The sequence below is a fragment of the Chlorocebus sabaeus genome, chromosome 16, assembly GCF_047675955.1.
Source record: "Chlorocebus sabaeus isolate Y175 chromosome 16, mChlSab1.0.hap1, whole genome shotgun sequence".
NCBI classification, from domain to species: Eukaryota; Metazoa; Chordata; class Mammalia; order Primates; family Cercopithecidae; genus Chlorocebus; species Chlorocebus sabaeus.
The window spans coordinates 57,567,193-57,587,181 of NC_132919.1; the positions used below are offsets into that span (position 1 = coordinate 57,567,193).

Consider the following 19,989-nt stretch of genomic DNA (forward strand, 5'->3'; position numbering starts at 1 on the left):
ATTGGTGAAATCTAAATAAAGTATGGAGTTCAGTGACAAGGAATGTACCAATGTCAGTGTCTCAGTTGTGATGCATTTACCATGGAAATATAAGATGATAAGATTAGGGAAACTGAAACTGGATGAAGAGTGTATGGGAATGCTGTATTTTCTTTGTAATTTTTCTATAAATGTAAAGGTTTTTTTTTTAAATGTAGTGATATGTGTGAGAAATTATTATTTGAAGCTGTCATTTTATATCTGAGCTTTCTTTTAAAAAATTACTTCAGATGTATTGGAACAGTACAACATCTAAAGAGTAAATTTGGAAAAGGCTACTTTTTGGAAATTAAATTGAAGGACTGGATAGAAAACCTAGAAGTAGACCGCCTTCAAAGAGAAATTCAGTATATTTTCCCAAATGCAAGCCGTCAGGAAAGGTAAAATTTTTTAAAATGTGGTTATATTTCTTTATAGAGCAAAGATTATAAAAAGTTATTATATTAAGGATTAAGTGAAAAATCATCTTTTTATTTGTAGACCATATATGTATATCTGTGTGTGTGAATATATATATATATATTTCATATATAAGAAATATTTGTGTCTGTAGATAGATAATTTTTATATATATATATATATATGTATATATCTGTATTATCACCAATACTGTACTAATGAAGTCTGATAGCTGGTGTTTTATATCTGCCTTAGTATTCGATTTTTCAATATTCAGTAGTATTTAAATTTTTAAAACATTTTTAGTAACAATGAGAGTTGTTTTGCATGAAAATATGTTATTATTTTAAACAATTTTCATCCAAATAAGTATCAAAATAAATTATTAAATTTAATTTTGAATTTTAAACATGTTGAACTTTAGCTTTGGAACACAATAGTAATAATTTTTAATTTTTTTCCATATTTTATCTTTGTTTTCAGTTTTTCTTCTATTTTGGCTTATAAAATTCCTAAGGAAGATGTTCAGTCCCTTTCACAATCTTTTTTTAAGCTGGAAGAAGGTAAGTAGTATTTGAAAAACATTTATGTTGTAGCTTTCAAATTATGAAAGAATTTTATTTTAAAAGTTTAAAACTGGGGACTCAGTTTATTTTAGAAACTATGGCAGATAAGAAGATAACCTTTTATTCATTTAATCTAAGACACAGGTAAACACTAATGCCATAGGGATTTTGTGGATAAACTCTATTGTAATGTAAACCTTTTACAATCTTTAGAGAGCATTGACACAGTTTATCACGTTACATCTATGAGAAGGGTCAGCTTAATTATCGAGTCTTTGCAGTTAGTCCAGCATCAAGAGCTCTGAGTTTCTTGAATCCTTACTTCATACTGGCCCATAGAAGTAGCAACACTATCAATACTCCAGTGGCAAAGAGAATTTTGAGTGTAGGAGGGGTGGGCAGTCCCCAAAATTTTAAGGAAGCTTATAGAATCTTGGCATTTTAAAAATAAGTGGTATGTAGAATAAATATATATATGCTGGTGACAGTTGAAGGAGATCACCTCCTTTAAGAATCAGGTATTCATATGCAGATTATTTTATGGCATTTGTAAACTGTCAACCTATATTTATGTATAAGGTTAATAATTTTCAAAATTACAGGATTTTTATGATTATTCTTTATGTGATTGCTGAATATAGAACGATTTCCTGATACTGTATATATTCTTGTCACAGCTATGGATTAATGGGTTTTCTTTTGCAAAGAACACTAATTAATTATTTTTGTATCTGTAATATATGTGTTCACATAGTCAGGTAAAGTTCTGCTTTCCTGGCGATTTCTTTATGACCAAAGAGAACACCTGAAGTACTTATGGAGAATTAAAGGAATGAATAGAATAACAGAAATTTGGTATTAACTTATATTGCAAAGGAATCTGAAATAAATACAGAAAAATTTATGGGCTGGGCGTGATGGTTCACACCTATAATCTCAGCACTTTGGGAGGCTGAGGCGGGAGGATCCCCTAAGCCCATGGTTTGAGACCAGCCTGAACAACATAGTGAGAGCCTGTTTTTACAAAATAATTTTTAAAATTACCCAGGTATAGTGGCTTGTGCCTGCAGCCCAGCTACTCAGGAGGCTGAGGTGGGAGGATTGTTTGAGCCTGGGAGGTCGAGGCTGCAGTGAGCCATGACTGTATACTTGCTCTGTTGCCCAGACCACTGTATACCAGCCTGGGCAACAGAGCAAGACCTTGTCTTAAAAACAAAACCAAACAAACAAAAAACGGTTTATGGAGATAGGACCAATATCCGGAATCTAGTTCAAGAAGCCAGGATAGGCTACAGTGGAGTTGGAGAATGGAAGATAAGAGAGCAGGGATCAAAAGAAGACATGAAAAGAATCACCAGGAAAAAGATAATGGAGGAGAACTTAGAAAAAGTGAAATAAGACAAGTAACATTAAACATATAGTAATTAGGGCTATAGAGGAATTATAGGTGTGGGGAAGAGAAAGGAAGTAAGAGGGAAAAATAACTTGTTTTGGCAGCTTCAACTTTAAGTGAGTTGATGACAGAGATATTTTAAAATAGATTGTTAGCTACTTTGGTATGTATGACCATTTTTTCAAATACTGATAAGTAAAATACTATTTTTGTATTTTAATAGCTAAACATGCTTTTGCCATTGAAGAATATAGCTTTTCTCAAGCAACATTGGAGCAGGTACTATAAAGTTAAATTTTTAAAAATTATTTTATAGAAGAAAGTATCTGATATTGATTGTTTTGGTTTATATTGGAGAGGGAGAGATATTGTAAACCAGCGACAAATTGTTACAGGATAATCTTAAACTTGGTATAATTTTAATCAATCATAGGTTCTTCACTTACTAATTTTTTGAATTTTATTTTCTAAATTGATATTATTTTAAATTGGCAAATCACACTGTTCATCGGGTACAGTGTGATGTTTTGATAAATCAAGCTAACTTCCATTTGCTTATTTTGAATATCTGTTTTTTCGTTTTGTAAAGAAAGTGTCATGATGGTGGTATTTCACATTAGTGTATTTGAAATTACACTGTTTAAGTAGTTATGAATTATTTTTTAAAAAACAAATCTATTAATCTAAAGTAGTATTCATCTTTCCATGTAACTTTTGGAAATAACTTACTGTGTTTGAATAATGTTAATAAATCTCTTGATACTTGTTAAAATAACTAGATATAGCCGTGTACCATTTCTGATTTAGCTAAAAGTTCTTTGAGATACTTGAGATACAGAATACTGTATTCATTTATTTCTTTTCACCTAGGTTTTTGTAGAGCTCACTAAAGAACAAGAGGAGGAAGATAATAGTTGTGGAACTTTAAACAGTACACTTTGGTGGGAACGAACACAGGAAGACAGAGTAGTATTTTGAATGTGTGTTGTTCAGTCTGCTTACTGGGACTTATTTCTTCTTCACTTAATTTTAACTTTGGTTTAAAAAGTTTTTTCTTGGAATGGTAACTGGAGAACCATGAACGCACTTGAAATTTTTCTAAGCTCCTTCACTGAAATGCTGTGGTTGCATGTTTTGCTTTTCTTTAAATAAAACTTATGTATAATTAAGTGAAACTGCATGTTTGTATTGAAGCATATTGAACTATATAGTTTTTATGTCATCTTTTTCACTTTTCAAAAACAGTGCTTCTGAATTTATGATTTAAAGGAATAGTAATAGAATAGTTTTGTTTTGAAGTTATTTTAAGTTTATGCCATCTTCTTAAATAAGTATGTAATGTTCCAATCTAAATAAAAAACTAATTCATAAATAATGCATAGAAAGGATACGTAAAGCAATGTGAAAGTTTCTTGCTTCTCCTTTTTAATTTCTAAAAAAACCCACTCTGAATGGAGGTTGTCATCCGTAAAAGCTAGAGAGTAAGCACTAGGAAATCTCAATATAGAGGTTTGAGGAAAGTGATATCCACTAGGGGGCAGTCATTGATCATAGTAAATGAAATGAGACCTTGTTCTATTAAGATGATTTTAGACATAGGTAATTAGGTATGTGAAACTACATTTCTTTTATTTAAAGTAAAATTCAGAAGGTTTTAGTTATTATAATTAAAGGAAGACTGTGTGTATAATCTTATGTAATAGTCTGACTCTGACTCTGTGGCTAGAATGACAGTTATCTATGGAGGTGGAAGAATTAAGCTATACCTTTTCCCTCATCACTCTTGGAACATATAAATTTTTTGTCATCTTCCTTGCAAAGGGCACATTTAATTTTGTTCTTGAATAAAATATTTTATTGGATACTTTTATTAATAAACTTTAGTGAATATCTTTCTCTTTTATAGAGTTTTAAGTAGATCACTGTGTAGATTTATTTAGTAACTTACCTCATTGACTTTGGAACATGGTGGGATATGAATAAACTCTTTCAAGGGTTAAATTAAGAATTATAAGTGCAGTGCACCTAATTCTTTTTAACAAGAACCAGAATTTCATTATTCGATAGAGTTGAAGGCATGGCTAATATTTTCTTAGAAATACTTCCTTGTAGAACCCATGTATTGGCTAAAGGTACAAAATAGTGTAAATAATGCTAGTTGGCATTACATTTCAACCAAATGAAAGTATTAACTTCATAAAACAAATATATTGGGAGTGTGATTATTGTATAGAGAGACTTAACATCATCAATGATAGAAGGATTAAGGACTGAGTTACTTTAAATAAGCAAGCCCTTTCAATGGCATTATTAATTCTTTAATATAGGCAAAATTTAATGAACTTTTAGCTTTATTGTATAATAAAACATCTGTGATTTTAGGCTCTAGCAGCGGATTTAAAAGTGTTCTTTCTTGGTACAAAGTACATGACTGATATTTTCCCCATTGCTGGGGCAGTTGCTATATGCTTTCCTAAAGTATATATAATGTTCACATAAGTACCCAGGGACCTCTTTTTTGGGATGTGCTTTTGAAATTACGTGTAACCTTGAATACTTAAGTTTAATAAAAGCCACAAAATTACATCTATTGTTTACTAAGGCAGTCACGAAAAATATAGGTTTTTTTAGAACCTGACCATCCTAAGAATGAAGATAGAGCATGACTAATGTAGAAAATTATCTGCTTTTGCATGTAGATTTGGTAACTTTCACTTTACATTTGTGAATGTGTAATTGGTGCAAAGTAAAATTTTTTTCCTGCAAAGTGATAGTCACAATCATGTTATTAATTTTGTTCATTTAGTTACTTTGCTTTTAATGTATATGAATACATGCTCTTGTAAACAATTTTAAAAGACATTCAATTTTTTTTTTAGTTTTTATATACTCAGAATATCTTTTGGTTATTAATTAAATTATATGTTCCCTTTTTCACAGTAACAAAATCTGACTCAGGAGTAATATAACTTAATTCTTAGGAAAACAAGGGTAAGTGAGCTGGAAAGCAAAGGAGACAAAAAGTCAAATATGATATTTATTTACAGTGTACAGTTCATGTTTCTGAACATATTAATTTTAAAATGTCTTAAATTACTGATCTCAAAACTTTTTTCTATATCAATACAGATAAATAAATAAATATACATGTTAGGCAAAAGCAACATCACCAACCTTGTATTTCCCATCCATGGCCAAATTTTAAAAGGAGAGTAAAAGCTGAGCTTTACTGAGTGAGTGTTTACTGACTAATAAGGCAAGAAAAAACATGATGAGTGTAGTTTACATCTTACTTTTGTGGGCTCTTAAATTTTTTTTCCAGTTTGTTCTCAGTAAAGACTGTGGGTTTTCTTTAAAATATATTTTTCTTTTAAATTGGCACAAGTTATCTTAGGTCAGTATTTTCATTTTAATCATTAAAACATGTTTAGAGTAATGTAATTCAACAACTATTTTAAGTGATTATGTTTCCAGAAATGGATTCTTTGGAGAGAAGGATGACTATCAGTTTTGGCCCTGTAAGATCTTGGAGATCTATAAGATAGATACTTATATAACTTACATAAAATACATATATTATATAACTTATATAACTAGCTATTATTTTATATAACTAGCTGTAATATGACAAATCCTTTGCTAGTAGTACTAACAATGTTTTATAGGAGCACAATTAATTTTACTTAGAATAAGTGTTGTTATCATTGTTTTTATTGTTGTTCTGTTGGTTACTCAAAATTTCATTCTAATTGTGCCCTGAGTTTGTGAAAATACCATAGCGTATTTTTGTGTAACATGTAAATAGGCATTAATTTTTGGGAAATGAAATGTTTATCCTTAATGTATTTTTAATTTGCTAACATTGATTTTTTAATTTCTTTCCTGAAATAGCATATTACCTAAAATGAAAGAATTTATTCTCAGATGAATAATTTTTGTATCAGCTATTCTTATAAGGTAAAAGTTTAATTATTTTTTATTTATAATGTGTTGTATTTAAGCAATTCTCAATGCTGCTCTTTAAGAAAAATAAATATGATTATATTAATAATAAGCTTTAAGAGTTGAAAATTTAAGACAAGTTATTTTGTATACTGAAGTGAGTTCTTTGTTATTTAGTGCTAATAATGGAATAATGAGTAGCTCATATTAAAAATGATGCAAAAACCTGGCACTAAAATTGTTAGTAATTTTTTTAAGTATCTGAGGCTAGTTTTCAAGTGCAGAAGGAACACTGACAATTACTTTATGTTTTAATTTACATTCAGATTTTAAACATAAATTAGGTATGTTTATAGATCTTTTTGTCTTGAATGTATTTTTTTGTAAATAGAAAGCAATCACTTTAACTTACATGTTATTACATATAACAGGTTAAATTATTCTCAAATATTTAACACTACTTACATATTTATCACTTTCCTTAGAATTTTTGAATAAATTGATTCATACAAACACTTAGGCAATATTTTAAATTTAATGAACAGATTCTTCCCAAGTGCCTAAACAACTCTTGCAAATCAAATTACCTTTTTAAATTAAGAAAATCAAGTTCTGAAGAATTTCAAGCATAATTTGGTGTTTCTTTCATTTTTGAGATAGGGTCTCACTTTGCTGCCTAGGCTGGAGTGCAGTGGCACAATCCCGGCTCACTGCAGCCTCAAGTTCTCAGGCTCAGGTGATCCTCCCATCTCAGCCTCCTGAATAGCTGGGACTACAGGCATGCACCACTGCGCTCAGCTAATTTTCATATTTTTTGTAGAAATGGGGTTTTGCCCTGTTGCCTAGGCTGGTCTCTAACTCCTGGGCTCAGGGGATCCTCCCGCCTTGGCCTCCCAGGAATTACAGTTGTGAACCACTGTACCTGGCCTTCAAGCATCTTAAAAAAAGGCAATATACACAAAACTTCCTGGTTATAAGGCTTGCAACCACACTTGCGTAAATATAGTAATGTGTTGCATAACAACATTTGGTCAAAAATGGGCCAGTAAGATTATAAAATATAATACTGTATTTTTCTTGTGTCTTTTCTGTGTACACAAATACTTAACTGTTGTGTTACAATTGCCTACAGTATTAAATATAGTAGCATGCTGTCCAGGTTTGCAGCCTAGGACCAGCAGGCTGTATCATATAGCCTAGATGTATAGTAGGCTATTGCCTTAGCACAGTGACAAAATTGCCTAGTGATGCATTTCCCAGAACATATCCCTGTTGTTACATGATGTCTGTACAAGATTCTCAAATAAATACAGTATCAGTACACTAATCTGAAGTAATTTTTTCACCATGTCTACATATATACCTTTGCAGAGTTACACGTTTGTCAGTAAAAGAGCTCACACTGTCAAAATTTATCCCTTTGATAATTTCAGACCAAGAGATGGATGCTAATTAGGTTTCTCAGTTAATGATTGGGACTGATCAAGGGGTATCTATCAACTAAACTCAATAATGATATAAGCATAGAACTTGGATCTGCCTTCTAAGACTATGCTGGCAACTGTTGAGGTGGCCCTTCTTTTATGTTCAAGCTTTGATTTTTGAGCTTTTAAGTTGTGAGTTAACTCAATCTAAGTTTCAGGTTTTTGCAACCCAGTATTTTCCCTTAAAACAAGATGTTATTTAGGTTTTATTATTACGTTTTATCCAAATTCATGATAATAGGACTTTCCAATTTCTGTGTTGTGACTATAGTATAATGTGCTTAATTAATGAAAATGAATTTGTCAGGCTGGGTACAGTGGGCCACCCCTGTAATCCCAGCACTTTGGGAGGCTGAGATGGGTGGATCATTAGGGTCAGTAGTTTGAGACCAGTCTGGCCAACATGGTGAAACCCTGTCTCTACTAAAGATATAAAATTAGCTGGATGTGGTGGCACATGCCTGTCTGTAATCCCAGTTAGTTGGGAGGCTGAGGTAGGAGGATTGCTTGAACTTAGGAGGCAGAGTTTGCAGTGAGCCAAGATTGTGCTGCTGCACTCCAGCCTGGGCGGCAGAGCAAGACTCTGTCTCAAGAAAAAAAAAAAGAAAAAAGGAAAGAAAGGAAATGAATTCCTCACCTGGGTTGCAATTTTACTTTCCTTTCTGTTTTGTAATTCTTGTGTGTCTAATTAACCATAATACTATGGTCATTTTACTGACAGAATGATACCATTATTGTTTTGGTTCACCTTATCTAATTTTTGTTTATTAATATATCTTTGTCATATAGTTGTAGGAAAAGATGTTGAGTGCTAGTTGTGATGTATATATATTGGCTAGTAATTTCTTTGGCCAAATTATACTATTGATATTGTTATGTGATTAATATGCAGTTGATATTTATTTTCTGTTGACTACATTTAAATTCTCATACATAAGTGTACATGAAATCAAGTTTGTGATAGAATGACATTAAAATTATACATCAAGCTTTACAAATTGGTGAGAAATCTCAACTTCTAGTGTTATCTTGTCTGCTAATTTTGAAAGACCTTATGTGTATCTTCTAATTCTTTAGTAAGTATGTAGCCTTTGAATTTACCTTCACCAAATTAAGACACCAGATAGTTTTTAGAGCCATCTATGATGGTGCATAAAGTCTTTAAGGTTCAAAGAAAGACTGCTTTTCATTATTATTCAGTATTCACAAATATTTTATTGTATGTCAGTTAAGAATCAAGCCTTTTCTAAGCACTAGACATATACATTATTGAAACAATAGACAAAAGTCTCTGCCCTCACTGAGCTTTTATTATAGTAAGACAAATTACCTACTTTAAAAAATACATGACATGTTAGATGATGGGGAGGGAGATAAGGACTCTTGGTGCTGCAGATGAAAGCACACTGATCTCATGTAGGCAAGACTATACTGAGAAGGTGAGTTGGTACTGAAAGTACAAAGGCTCTGAGGCAAGATGTGAGTGGCATATTTGAGAGAGAAACGGGACCAGTGAAGCTTTAGCTAACCGATCAAGGGGGCACTAGTGGAAGACGGGATCGGAGAGACACCAAAGGGCCCTTATAGACATTTTATTGACCTTCAATGAGATCAGAAGTCATTGGAGGGTTTTGAGTAGAGACATGACAACATTAGGCATATTTGAAAGGAACAATTTAGCTGCTGTGTTGAAAATAAATCAAATATGAGGGGGCAGAGCACAAGAGACCTGTTAGGAGGCCGTTGCATTTGATTAGGCAAGACATGGTGAGTTGAATCAGGAAGGTGATGAGAAGTGGTCTAATTCTGAATATTGTGAGGGCAGAGATTATAGTACATGGGGTATGGGAGAAAGAGAGTCAATGACACCCGGGTTTTTGTTTTTTGTTTTGTCTGAGCCTCTGGAAGAGTAGAATTATCAACAGTTATGTCTCTGAACCTGTCTTCTACTAGTATCGTCAAGTGGATGAAGAAGACCATGGAAGTTCAGGTTTGAGGATTTGAGGGAAAAGTCAGTTTTGTACTTGTTAAGTTTGAGATGCTCATTAGACATCCAAGTGGAGATGTCCAGTAAGCAAAGGAAATAAATATTGGGAGCAGTGTTAGTTTTGGAGCCCACTCACAAGCTGAGAGTCAAGGGGTATGGAATGGTGCAGCAAGACCCTAGCAATAGTGAAACATAGGTAATGTTAACTGAGGCACACTGCCAGAAGGCAAGGGGTCTTACCCAGACCAGAGTAAGGAAATTCTGAGAACAGATTTGAGACCCAGTGGCACAAATCTTAGCTACTGAATAACTGAAAAGAGGAAATTGTAAAGTGAAATTGAGTTTGTGATTGATTTCTTGGGAAAGCACTGCTGGGAAAGAAGAAGACAACTTTGGAAGGGGCCCATCCCTTGGAGGCTTGATGATGTAGAGAAGTCAGGCAGCTGAAGAGTTCTACAGAAACAAGTTAATATCACAGTCAGAAGACAGACCACCAAAATCTCCCTACATGGTACTATTTGCTAAATTGCATTTCACTGTACCCACAGAAGAGTGTGTTAGTTTGGAAACCAGGTTAGCCACTCCAAACCCTTCATTTCTTCTATTCCAGGACCATAGAATGGGCCATTGTTCCAGGTTCCTGTGGATGCTGAAATGAACTGCCTGTATTCCCCTTCAGAAATACAGAACTTATTTCTCTGGCCTCTGAGAGTGCTACCATAAAACAGGTCACAGTTTTCAACTCCCTAGGGCAACCATAGCAAACTTATACAAGCCCCATTCCGGGATCTGCTCCTAACTTCCTTCCATTTGGGAGAGGGAATGGGAAAGGAATGGAAGAAATTAGTGCCACCCTTAAAGACCTAAAGATGCAAGTGGGAGGGAGATGGTCTTTATAATATTTCCATGTTAGTACACTAATCTTGCTCCTGCAAAAATTCAATTCTAGAAGAGGATATTAGTCTAGAGCAAATTCAGACAACTGTTGGCTTCAGTTGCGTAGCTTAACCAGATGTGCTGTTTGCCAGAGCTGATTAAGAAGAGTTTCTGTCACATGGTGTACAACCACTGATTTGGCAAATGGCTCATTTTCCATTCCAATCAGAAACATTTTGAATTAACTTGGAGTGTACAAAAGTATACATTTTGCTTTGCCCTAGAGAACTCTGTTTAGGGGTTTCCTTCTTTCTGCCAATAAATTCCAAAAGAGACCCGGATCAGCTGGACATTTCATAGAACATGACACTTGTCCACTCCATTGATGACATCATGGATTAAATGAGTAAGAAGTGGCTAGTACATTGGAAGCCTTGGTTAAGCATTGTGCTATAGAAGGAGTATATCAAAATCCAGTGCCATTAATATTTGGCCAGAAAATAATAACTTTTGCCATCTCCCCTTTGTCCAAAATATACTGGATTTCTCCTTAGGAAACGTGTTTTGCACCAAAGTGATTTGCTATTGTTTAATACAGGGTATGTTAACCTTTTGGGCTGGATATTTTTTTGTTGTGAGAGGCTGTCCTGTGCGTAATAGGGCATTTGGAACATTCGTAGCCTCTTCCCACCAGATGCCAGTAGCACCCTCTCCCAAGTGACAACCAAAAATGTCCCCACACTTTGCCAAATATTTCCTGAGGGAGGGTTGGGGTGGGGGTAGGGGGAGGAAGACAAAATTACTCCCATTTGAAAATACTGATTTAATGCATTGATTTGGGTTGGAAATAGATTCATTTATCCAGAGGTGTCAGTGGAAAAGTTAGTTCTAACGATTTTCTGTAGTTTTTCCATACACAAGTAATGTTTTATACTCAGTGCTCAAAGCAGGTAGATTCTTGATTCTGGTTCACTCAGATTGAGGTAGTAGATAGAAAATTTCAATTCTAATCTTGTAATAAATACTATCAGAGTTTTATAGGCTTTATCTGCAGACTTATTCTCAAGGTCTTTGTGCATATTTGAATGCATGTCTTCTTTAAGTTCTGTTTTGAGTTAATCTTAGGTTGTCTTTGAATATTTTTTGAACTATCTTCTTACATGTGAAGTTATTCATTTGCTATTCTTAAGCCATTTCTCAATGGGGTTCCCAATTTGGGACTACTCACTTTGGGCAGGGGGGATCACTGTTTACAAGCCTGCATTATAAATATTAGAAGTAGGTGCCCTGGATAAAAATAAACTGTTTATGAAGACAGTGTGACAGATCCACAAGTTTGAATAGCTTTGCTTACATTTTGAAGTTCAAAGAAATAATATTTTCAAGAAATCCTATTACTATTTGACTTGTGGCCATGGGGAATATAGTTATTGTAAGTTATAATTATATATATAGTTATTACAATAACTTTATATATAGTTAGTACTATGTATTACTATTATATATAACTATATATAGTTATTACTATCTCTATCTATCTATCTATCTATCTATCTATCTATCTATCTATCTAGTTATTGTAAGATGCAAACCCAGGATCTTATCTTTGTCCTCATGGTTATTTTCATGCAGCTGAGGATGTAAAACCTATACAGCAGACAACTGAGACAGAAGTTGAGAACCGAATTATATAGAAAGCCACTGAAAGTTTTCTTTTGCCTAGTTAAAGCTCAAAAGAATTTATAATGTACAATTTAAATTCAGAGTTGTAACTCTGCTGGGGGACAGTGAATTTTACACTGAAATGTGACAATGTCAAGATTATTTAAAAATATTGTATCTCTCACTTTAAAATTAAATGTTTTTTGTTTGTTTGTTTAAATCTCAGTAACCATGAGATACACAGTTTCTAATCCTGCCAGGTGGAAGCAGCACAATGCAAGGTGTGGGTGGGTGCCTAGTTAGTATGTCTAGTAGAAATGGGGCAGAAAAAGAGTGAAACTGTGACCACCAGATGGCAGCAGAGGCTTGTGCCAAAGGGATACGTTTCTGGTCCCAGAAAGGGGTGGGGTAAGGCTGCTTAGCAGTGGCAGTGACAGCAAGGCAGTCTAAGAAGCCAGAGCTGAATGAACTAAGAAGCCAGAACTGAACTCTTCTGAGCCAGTCACCCAAGTGCTAGTTCATTTGAGAACTGGTGAGGCAGTAACAGAGTTCAAGAGGTCAGAACAAAGAGTAAGAGGGGTGAGCCAGAAGATAGTCCTAGCCATTCACCAAACTTAAAGAAGGCAGAACGGCTAGAGGTTGAAAAGGACAGGAATGGTCCTTAGAAAGGACAGGACAAGAACCTGAAGTTAGATTGTAACCATCAGTTATAAATCCCTCCTTTGGTCTTTTTGAGGAGCCACAAAATAGGAAACGTTTCAGGCATTCTCCAAATGGCACAGAATTTTGTTATCTCGAATATTGAAAGTAAATTTTATTCTAACTGGGATAACTTGGAGGGAGATGGGCAGAGATGGTTAAAGGAAACCTCCAGAAATGGTGGTGTTTGAGTATCATCTTTTTAAATAAAGGTATAACCATAGTCTCAAATCTAATTTTTTACTTCTCACTTCTTTTGCTTCAAAAAGTAAAACCAGTGATAGTCACATCCTTCAGAAAAATTAGGTAATTTTTTTTTCCTTAAATCATTACTTAAGAATTTCATTGGTAATTCCCACTGGGAGAAAGCATCAAGATGAGCAAAAAACAAGTGGCATTTTAATTGGGATATTTAAGAAGTAAAAGAATTCCAACTGTTAAAAGAGACTTGATGTATAAGAACTAAGCGTTAAAAATGGTAATTAACATTAATTGAAGGTTTACTCTGTGAAAGCCATTGTTTCATTGCTCTATGCACATTTTGTAGACTATTGTTTCATTGACGAGCAGCATCAAAATTAACTGGGGAGAATGATGCCAGCAAGATGGTGTAATAGAAGGTAACCCACTCATTACCCCTCCACCCTGCATAACAACAGTAATTCTGCAACACCACAGACCAAAGTCTCTGTGCAGGAGCCTCATGATTCAGGTATAAGATTGTGAAACCCCAGTGGATCCCACAACCTAGAGGTTGTTTTGAGAGTGCAGACTAGCACCCTAGTGGCTGATCTGCTGATTTTGCTTCTGGATTGAAGCCTGGAAATGGCTCCATTCCCCAAGGAGCTTGGCTAAAAACCCATTTGGTCTTGAGCCTGCAACCAAAACCATCTGCCAGGGAGTCCAGAAAGAATCATGTACACTAGTGCCTCAACAGAGAGCCTCCTCTGACTGCAGACAATGAATCTGAAAGTTGCCCTGTGACTTGACTTCAGCCCATCTCTGCTGAAGTCCCAGCTCAGAACTGCTCACACAAGGACCTAGAGTGAGACTCACCCATATCTTGCATCCTGGGAGCCTGAACTTCCATGTCGTGCTCTCCAGCCTCTGTCCCATAATAGATCCTGAGGGAAACCAGCCTCAGTTCTGATCCCTCTGCCGTCAGGGAACTAGCCCATCTGTGCAGAGACCTGCTGGGAGATGCACACTCATCTGAGCCAATAAGATAGGCTTGCCAGCTGCCATTCTACAGGAGATCCCAGGGTCCCCAGTCTCAGCCCTGGCCTCTCCTGCTGCAATCAAGGAACTACCTCACCTGTCCAGGGACTGTAGGAGATGGGCATCTATCTTAGCTACCAGAACAGTCTTCTCGGTTTAGGTTTCTGGCCAGATTTTTCATACAACCTAGGTACCCTCCTTGGGTCTTCCTCAGGTCTATCTGGGCTAGAAAGCTGCATAAATCTCAGAGCTCTCACAATACTCACAGCAAACCTGGGCTTAGCATGCCCGTTAATGCTCTAATACTGAGACAGCTATACTGGTCTTGGGCTCAGGAAAGACAACAGGCAGTCTCCGTAGAGTCTGTGGAAGATCTCCTGAAGAAGAATGGACATAAACAAAGCCAGATTGGGGAAACCAGAATAAATGCCTAATCCTTCAATGTGCAGACATTGTCACACATCCACAAGCATCAGGAACATTTAGGAAAATATGACCTTACCAAGTGGACAAAATGAGGCACCAGGGACTGACCCTAAAGTGATGGAGATTGTGATCTTTCAGACAAAAAATGCAACATAGCTGTTTTAAGGAAGATCAATGAACTTCAAGAATATGCAGAAAAACAATTCAGAAATTTGTCAGATAATGTAATGAAGATTGAAATAATAATTAAAAAAAACACAAACATGCTGGAGCTGAAAAATACAGGGAACATAATGAAAAATGAAATAGAGACCATCAAGAGCAGAACTGATCAAATAGAATAAAAACATTAGTGAACTCAAAGACAGGCTATTTGGAAATAATCAGAGGAGGAAAAAAAAGAATGAAAAGACAGTGACAAAGGCTTATGGAATTGATGGGGCAACATTAAAAGAGAAAATATTCCGGTTGTTGGAGTTAAAGAGAGAGTTGAGAAAGACAAAGCAGTGTGAAGTTTATTCAAAGAAATGATAACAGAACTTTCCAAACCTGGAGAAAGATATAAATATACAGGAACTTGGAGATGAAAGCTCATCAATCAGATTCAACCCAAATAAAAATACCCCAAAATATATTATAATCAAACTTTGGAAGGTCAAAGACAAATAGAGCACCCTGAAAATAGAGAAATAAAAGAAGCAAATAGCATATAAGGAAACTCCAATACACCTGACAACAGACTTTGCCAGCAGAAACCTTACAGGCCAGGATGGAGTGGGGCATGATGTATTCAGAGTACTGAAGGAAAATAAAACTGCCAACCAAGAATACTGTATCCAGCAAAGCTGTCCTTCAGCAATGAAGGAGAGATAAAGGCTTTACTAGACACACAAAAGCTGAGGGGAATTCATTACTATCAGACCTGTCCCGTAAGAAATGCTGAAGGGAGTTCTAATCTAAAGACAAGAATGCTAACATGATTGTTATTCTAATACTGTAATTGTGGAGCATAAACCACTTATATCCTTAGTATGAAGAATAAAAGACAAAACTATTAAAAATAAGTGAAATTATTTGTTAAGAAATAGGCAATATAAAATGTAAAATATAAAAATTGTGACATCAAAAATTCAAAATATGGGAGGAGAATGGAATTAAGTGTACAGTTTTTTGTTATGTCTTTACTATCAAAATTAAGAAGTTATTTTATAATAACATGTCATAACTATCAGATGTTTTTTGTCAGCCTTATGGTAACCACAGAGCAAAAACCTATAATAGATATATTAAAAATAAAAGGCAAGGAATCAAAATACTACTAGAGAAAATCATTTACACACAAAGAAAGATTGTAAGAGAAGAAAGCGTCCACAAAACAACTAGAAAGCAGGTATCAAAATGGCAGCAGTAAGCCCTTATCTGTCAATAATTAACTTGAATGTAAATGAAATAAATTCTTCAATCAAAAGACATAAAGTAGTGGCTGATTGAATAAAAAACAAAACCCAACTATCTGCTGCCCACAAAAGACTCACTACACTTGTAAAGACACACACATATTGAAAGTGAAGAGATGGAAAAAGATATTTTATGCACATGGAAATAAAAAAGGAGTAGGAGTAACTATACTTACATCTGATAAAATAACCAAAACTGTAAAATGAGATAAAGCCATTATATAATGATAAAGAGGCCAGTACAGCAACGGGATATAATAATTATATATACATATGTACCCAACACAAGAGTACTGAAATATATAAAGCAAATATCAATAGATCTAAAAGGACAAATATACTGCAATAAATAATTGTAAGGAACTGGAATAGACAGATCATCCAGACATAAAATCCACAAGGAAACATTATAATTAAACCACACATTAGACCAGATGGACATAACAGACATTTACAAAACATTCTGTCCAACAGCAGCAGAATATACATCCTTCTCAACAGCACATGGAATATTCTCCAGGAAAGGTCATATGTTAGGCCACAGAACAAGTCTCAACAAGTTTAAAAGAATCAAAATTTTATCAAGTAGCTTTTCTGACCACAATGGAATAAAACTAGAAATCAGTAACAGGAAGAACTTTGGAAATGGTACAAATACATGGACGTTAAACAACATCCTTGTGAGCCACTAATGGATCAATGGAGCAATTAAAAAGGAAATTTTTAAGAAAATTCTTGAGTCAAAAAGGGGGAACACAATATACTAGAACCAATGGGATATAGCAAAAGCAGTTTTAAGAGGGAAGTTTATAGCAATATTTGCCTACATCAAAAAAGTAGAAAGATCTCAAATAACCTAAAATGGCAACTCGAGAAACTAGAATAACAGGAGCAAACTAACTCAAAATTGGTAGAATGAAAGAGACAAATGCACAGGAGAATGCCATTTGAAGACACAGGCACACAGAAGAGAGAATGCCATGTAATGACAACACAGATATTAGAGTTATTTATCTGCAAGTCAGGGAATGACAAGGGTTGCTGGCAATCACCAGAAGCTGGGAGAGAGAGCATGGCTTTTCAGATAGGACAATGATTTTTGGACTTCTAGACTTTAACACTTTGAGCGAATCAATTTCTAAGGTACCCAGTTTGTGGTACTTTGTTATGGCAGCCCTAGGAAATTAATACAATGGAAATTTTGGCAATAATTGTGAGAAGATGAGCTAATGTATAAGATACTTTATAAGATACGGTAGCTTAAGAAAGCTGGCAGTGACAATATTTTCTCATATGTAATTGCCAGACATATCTAAAGAAAGATGGAAGGAGAGACGAGATTAGAACAGTCCCTGCTATAATCTGCTGAAGGAGAGGAGAGATTATAATCGAAGTTAACAATAAAATAAAAAGAGATAACCAAGAGAGCCAGATTTTTAGATTAGGTAATAGAATTTGATTGAAGGATTATGCAGCGGTGTTGAGTTTAGAGAAAAATTGGCTCAGTTTCCTCTGGGAAATTAGAATGAAGTAGAGATATGTGGAGGACAACTTCTGCTAAATTGCCTCTGATTGTTCATTAATTAGTACATTTACCTGCTGAAAGCTATCATGCTTTCAGGGGTCAAGGACTCAAGAGTAAGGAAGAGTTTGATGAGGAGGTGCTAGTTGGTATTATATAATGTGGATGTGCATAAGCCTAAATCTGGAGTATTTCAGCATTCTGACTCTGTAGCAGAACTGTATAATTATAAATATACAAAGGCTTAGAATGAAAAGGATCCAAATCCTATTATAAATGTGTAACAGAGACCTGAGGATTTTATATGACCTCTCCAAGGGACACAGACAATGAGTGACAGGTCTGCAATGCAGGTCTCAGACTCCTGACTGTACCATATTGGAGATTGAAATCCCTAAAATTATTGTCTTAGCATGTTTTTTATTGCTACAATAGAACACCGCAGATTTAGTTGTACCTAGCAGACTGGGTAATTTATAAAGAAAAGAAACTTATTTCTCACAATTTTGGAAGCTGAGAAGTCCAAGAGCATGGCACTGGTCTCTGGTGAGGATCATCCCACGGTAGAAAGGTGAAAGGTGAATGAGAGAGAGAGAATTGGGCCTAACTCATCCTTTTTATCAGGAATCCATTCCCAAGATAATGTATTAATCTCTTCATGAAGGTGGAGCCCCCATGACCTAATCACCACTTCTAAAGGCTACACTTCTCAATACTGTTTCATTGGTAATAAAATTTTAACATGAATTTTAGAGGAGACATTCAAATCACAGCAATTATGGAAATAAAAAATATTTTTAAAATTTGGTGATTAGAAAGGGTATATATCTGTATCATAGTATGATTTTAGTTGTTTTTCCCACCCATTTAACTGAATATTACCATTAATGTCTGGGATTGGAACCAGGTTAAGTTTCATGTTGTCTATTTCATGAACTTTTACTTCTAGTAATGATTTTGCCTGAATAGGAAGAGAAATGTCACTAACAACAAAGGAAAGCAATTAAAGTATACTTCCTTTGTTGTTAGTGACATTTACAATTAAAGGAACCATTTATTTCTGTATTCCTAATGAAAATTTGAAGAGTCTCTGAGTCCTTTACCCTTTCTGTCTTTGTCATGTTCATGAATGGTCATTAGCTTCTGTATCCATACCAAGAAATGTGTTATTATAGTTAAAATCACATAATAAGATTTTCAGCGTTGATAAAGAGGGGTTATTTGCCATTCTGAGCATATCCAATTTAGTTGTAGCTGAAAAAAAAGTAACAAAATCATTAAAGTTATGCCCGTCTAGTCTATACCACTACACCTTTAAAATGGGTATTAGATATCATTGTCTTGATTAGTACCATTTTCATAGTGGTAGTTGAGAGTAAGGGATCTTGGAGTCCAAACACTATTCTGGACTCATCTGTTGGCTTCACACTTATTTAAACATCTGCAAATAACTTCACCTGTTAACCCCACCTTTCAAATTTGTTTAACAAATATAAATAGAGTACCAACTTTGTAGGTTTGCTTTAAGTATCAAATGGGAGAATTCATTTAAACCCTTAGAACACTTTCTAGTACATAGGAATTAGTGAATACAAGGAACCATTTAACTGAAATGTAGTTAACTTTCAGATAAAACTGTCTCATTGGAATGATTCAGATTTCTAAGATGAGTAATCCTCATTTTCTCTCTCTGTGTTCAACTTTCTCTTTAATTTGCTCCTTTTTTAGCTTGGCTATCAAATTTTTAATTATTAAAAGTCATGCAATTGTAAATATGTAGTTATCTATGCAATTGTAAATATGTGGGTTTTTCTTTTTGAATTTGATCTCTTTTTTTTGTGTGTATGCCAGAAAGATAGAGCAAAAAACAAATACCACATGACACACTCAGCCAACAATTCATTCAGGTCTCTGAAGAGTAACTGGACAAGAAGAAAAACATAGGAAAAAAACCAACAGAATTTGTTGGCATGTTCTACACACAGACCATGGCTTTTCAGAAGCCAAACTGAATAAAAACAGTTTTAAAAGAGACAACCATTTGTAGAGGAGTCCTTGAAGGATTCTTCATTGTTTTCTTGGACAAAAAGAGACGAGTGGATCCAAGTGCTTCTAAATACTTCTCTCTTATTTTCTTAACTGTAAGTTAAAATTTGTTTTACATTTTCACTTCGCATAAGATTATTAAGATATAAAGTATATAGCCAATGCCAAACATATTGATTGAAATTTTTAAAATTATATTATTCAGATGTTCTAAATTATTTTATGCTTTATGTTATAGTACTAGTGAATTATTTTATTTTAAAAACTTTTATA

The 19,989-nt window shown here is 34.4% G+C and overlaps 2 protein-coding genes across 5 annotated transcripts in view; both read left to right on the forward strand.

The window, feature by feature from the left end:
- Positions 1-3,622, forward strand: part of ABCA5 (ATP binding cassette subfamily A member 5) — an 84,871-nt gene extending 81,249 nt beyond the window's left edge. For all 3 annotated transcript variants that reach the window (XM_008011976.3, XM_037993241.2, XM_073005086.1), the window contains exons 36-39: positions 270-419; positions 922-1,001; positions 2,621-2,676; positions 3,268-3,622. In XM_008011976.3, the coding sequence (XP_008010167.3) occupies positions 270-419; positions 922-1,001; positions 2,621-2,676; positions 3,268-3,375 (394 nt within the window). In that variant the 3' untranslated portion in view covers positions 3,376-3,622. The remainder of the gene's footprint in view (positions 1-269; positions 420-921; positions 1,002-2,620; positions 2,677-3,267) is intronic.
- An 8,666-nt stretch (positions 3,623-12,288) lies between these two features.
- Positions 12,289-19,989, forward strand: part of ABCA10 (ATP binding cassette subfamily A member 10) — an 81,795-nt gene continuing 74,094 nt past the window's right edge. Inside the window, exon 1 of one of the 2 annotated variants that reach the window (XM_037993244.2) lies at positions 12,289-19,811. The gene's annotated coding sequence lies outside the window, so the exon portion shown is untranslated. The remainder of the gene's footprint in view (positions 19,812-19,989) is intronic. The other variant, XM_008011969.3, reaches the window with a different exon arrangement.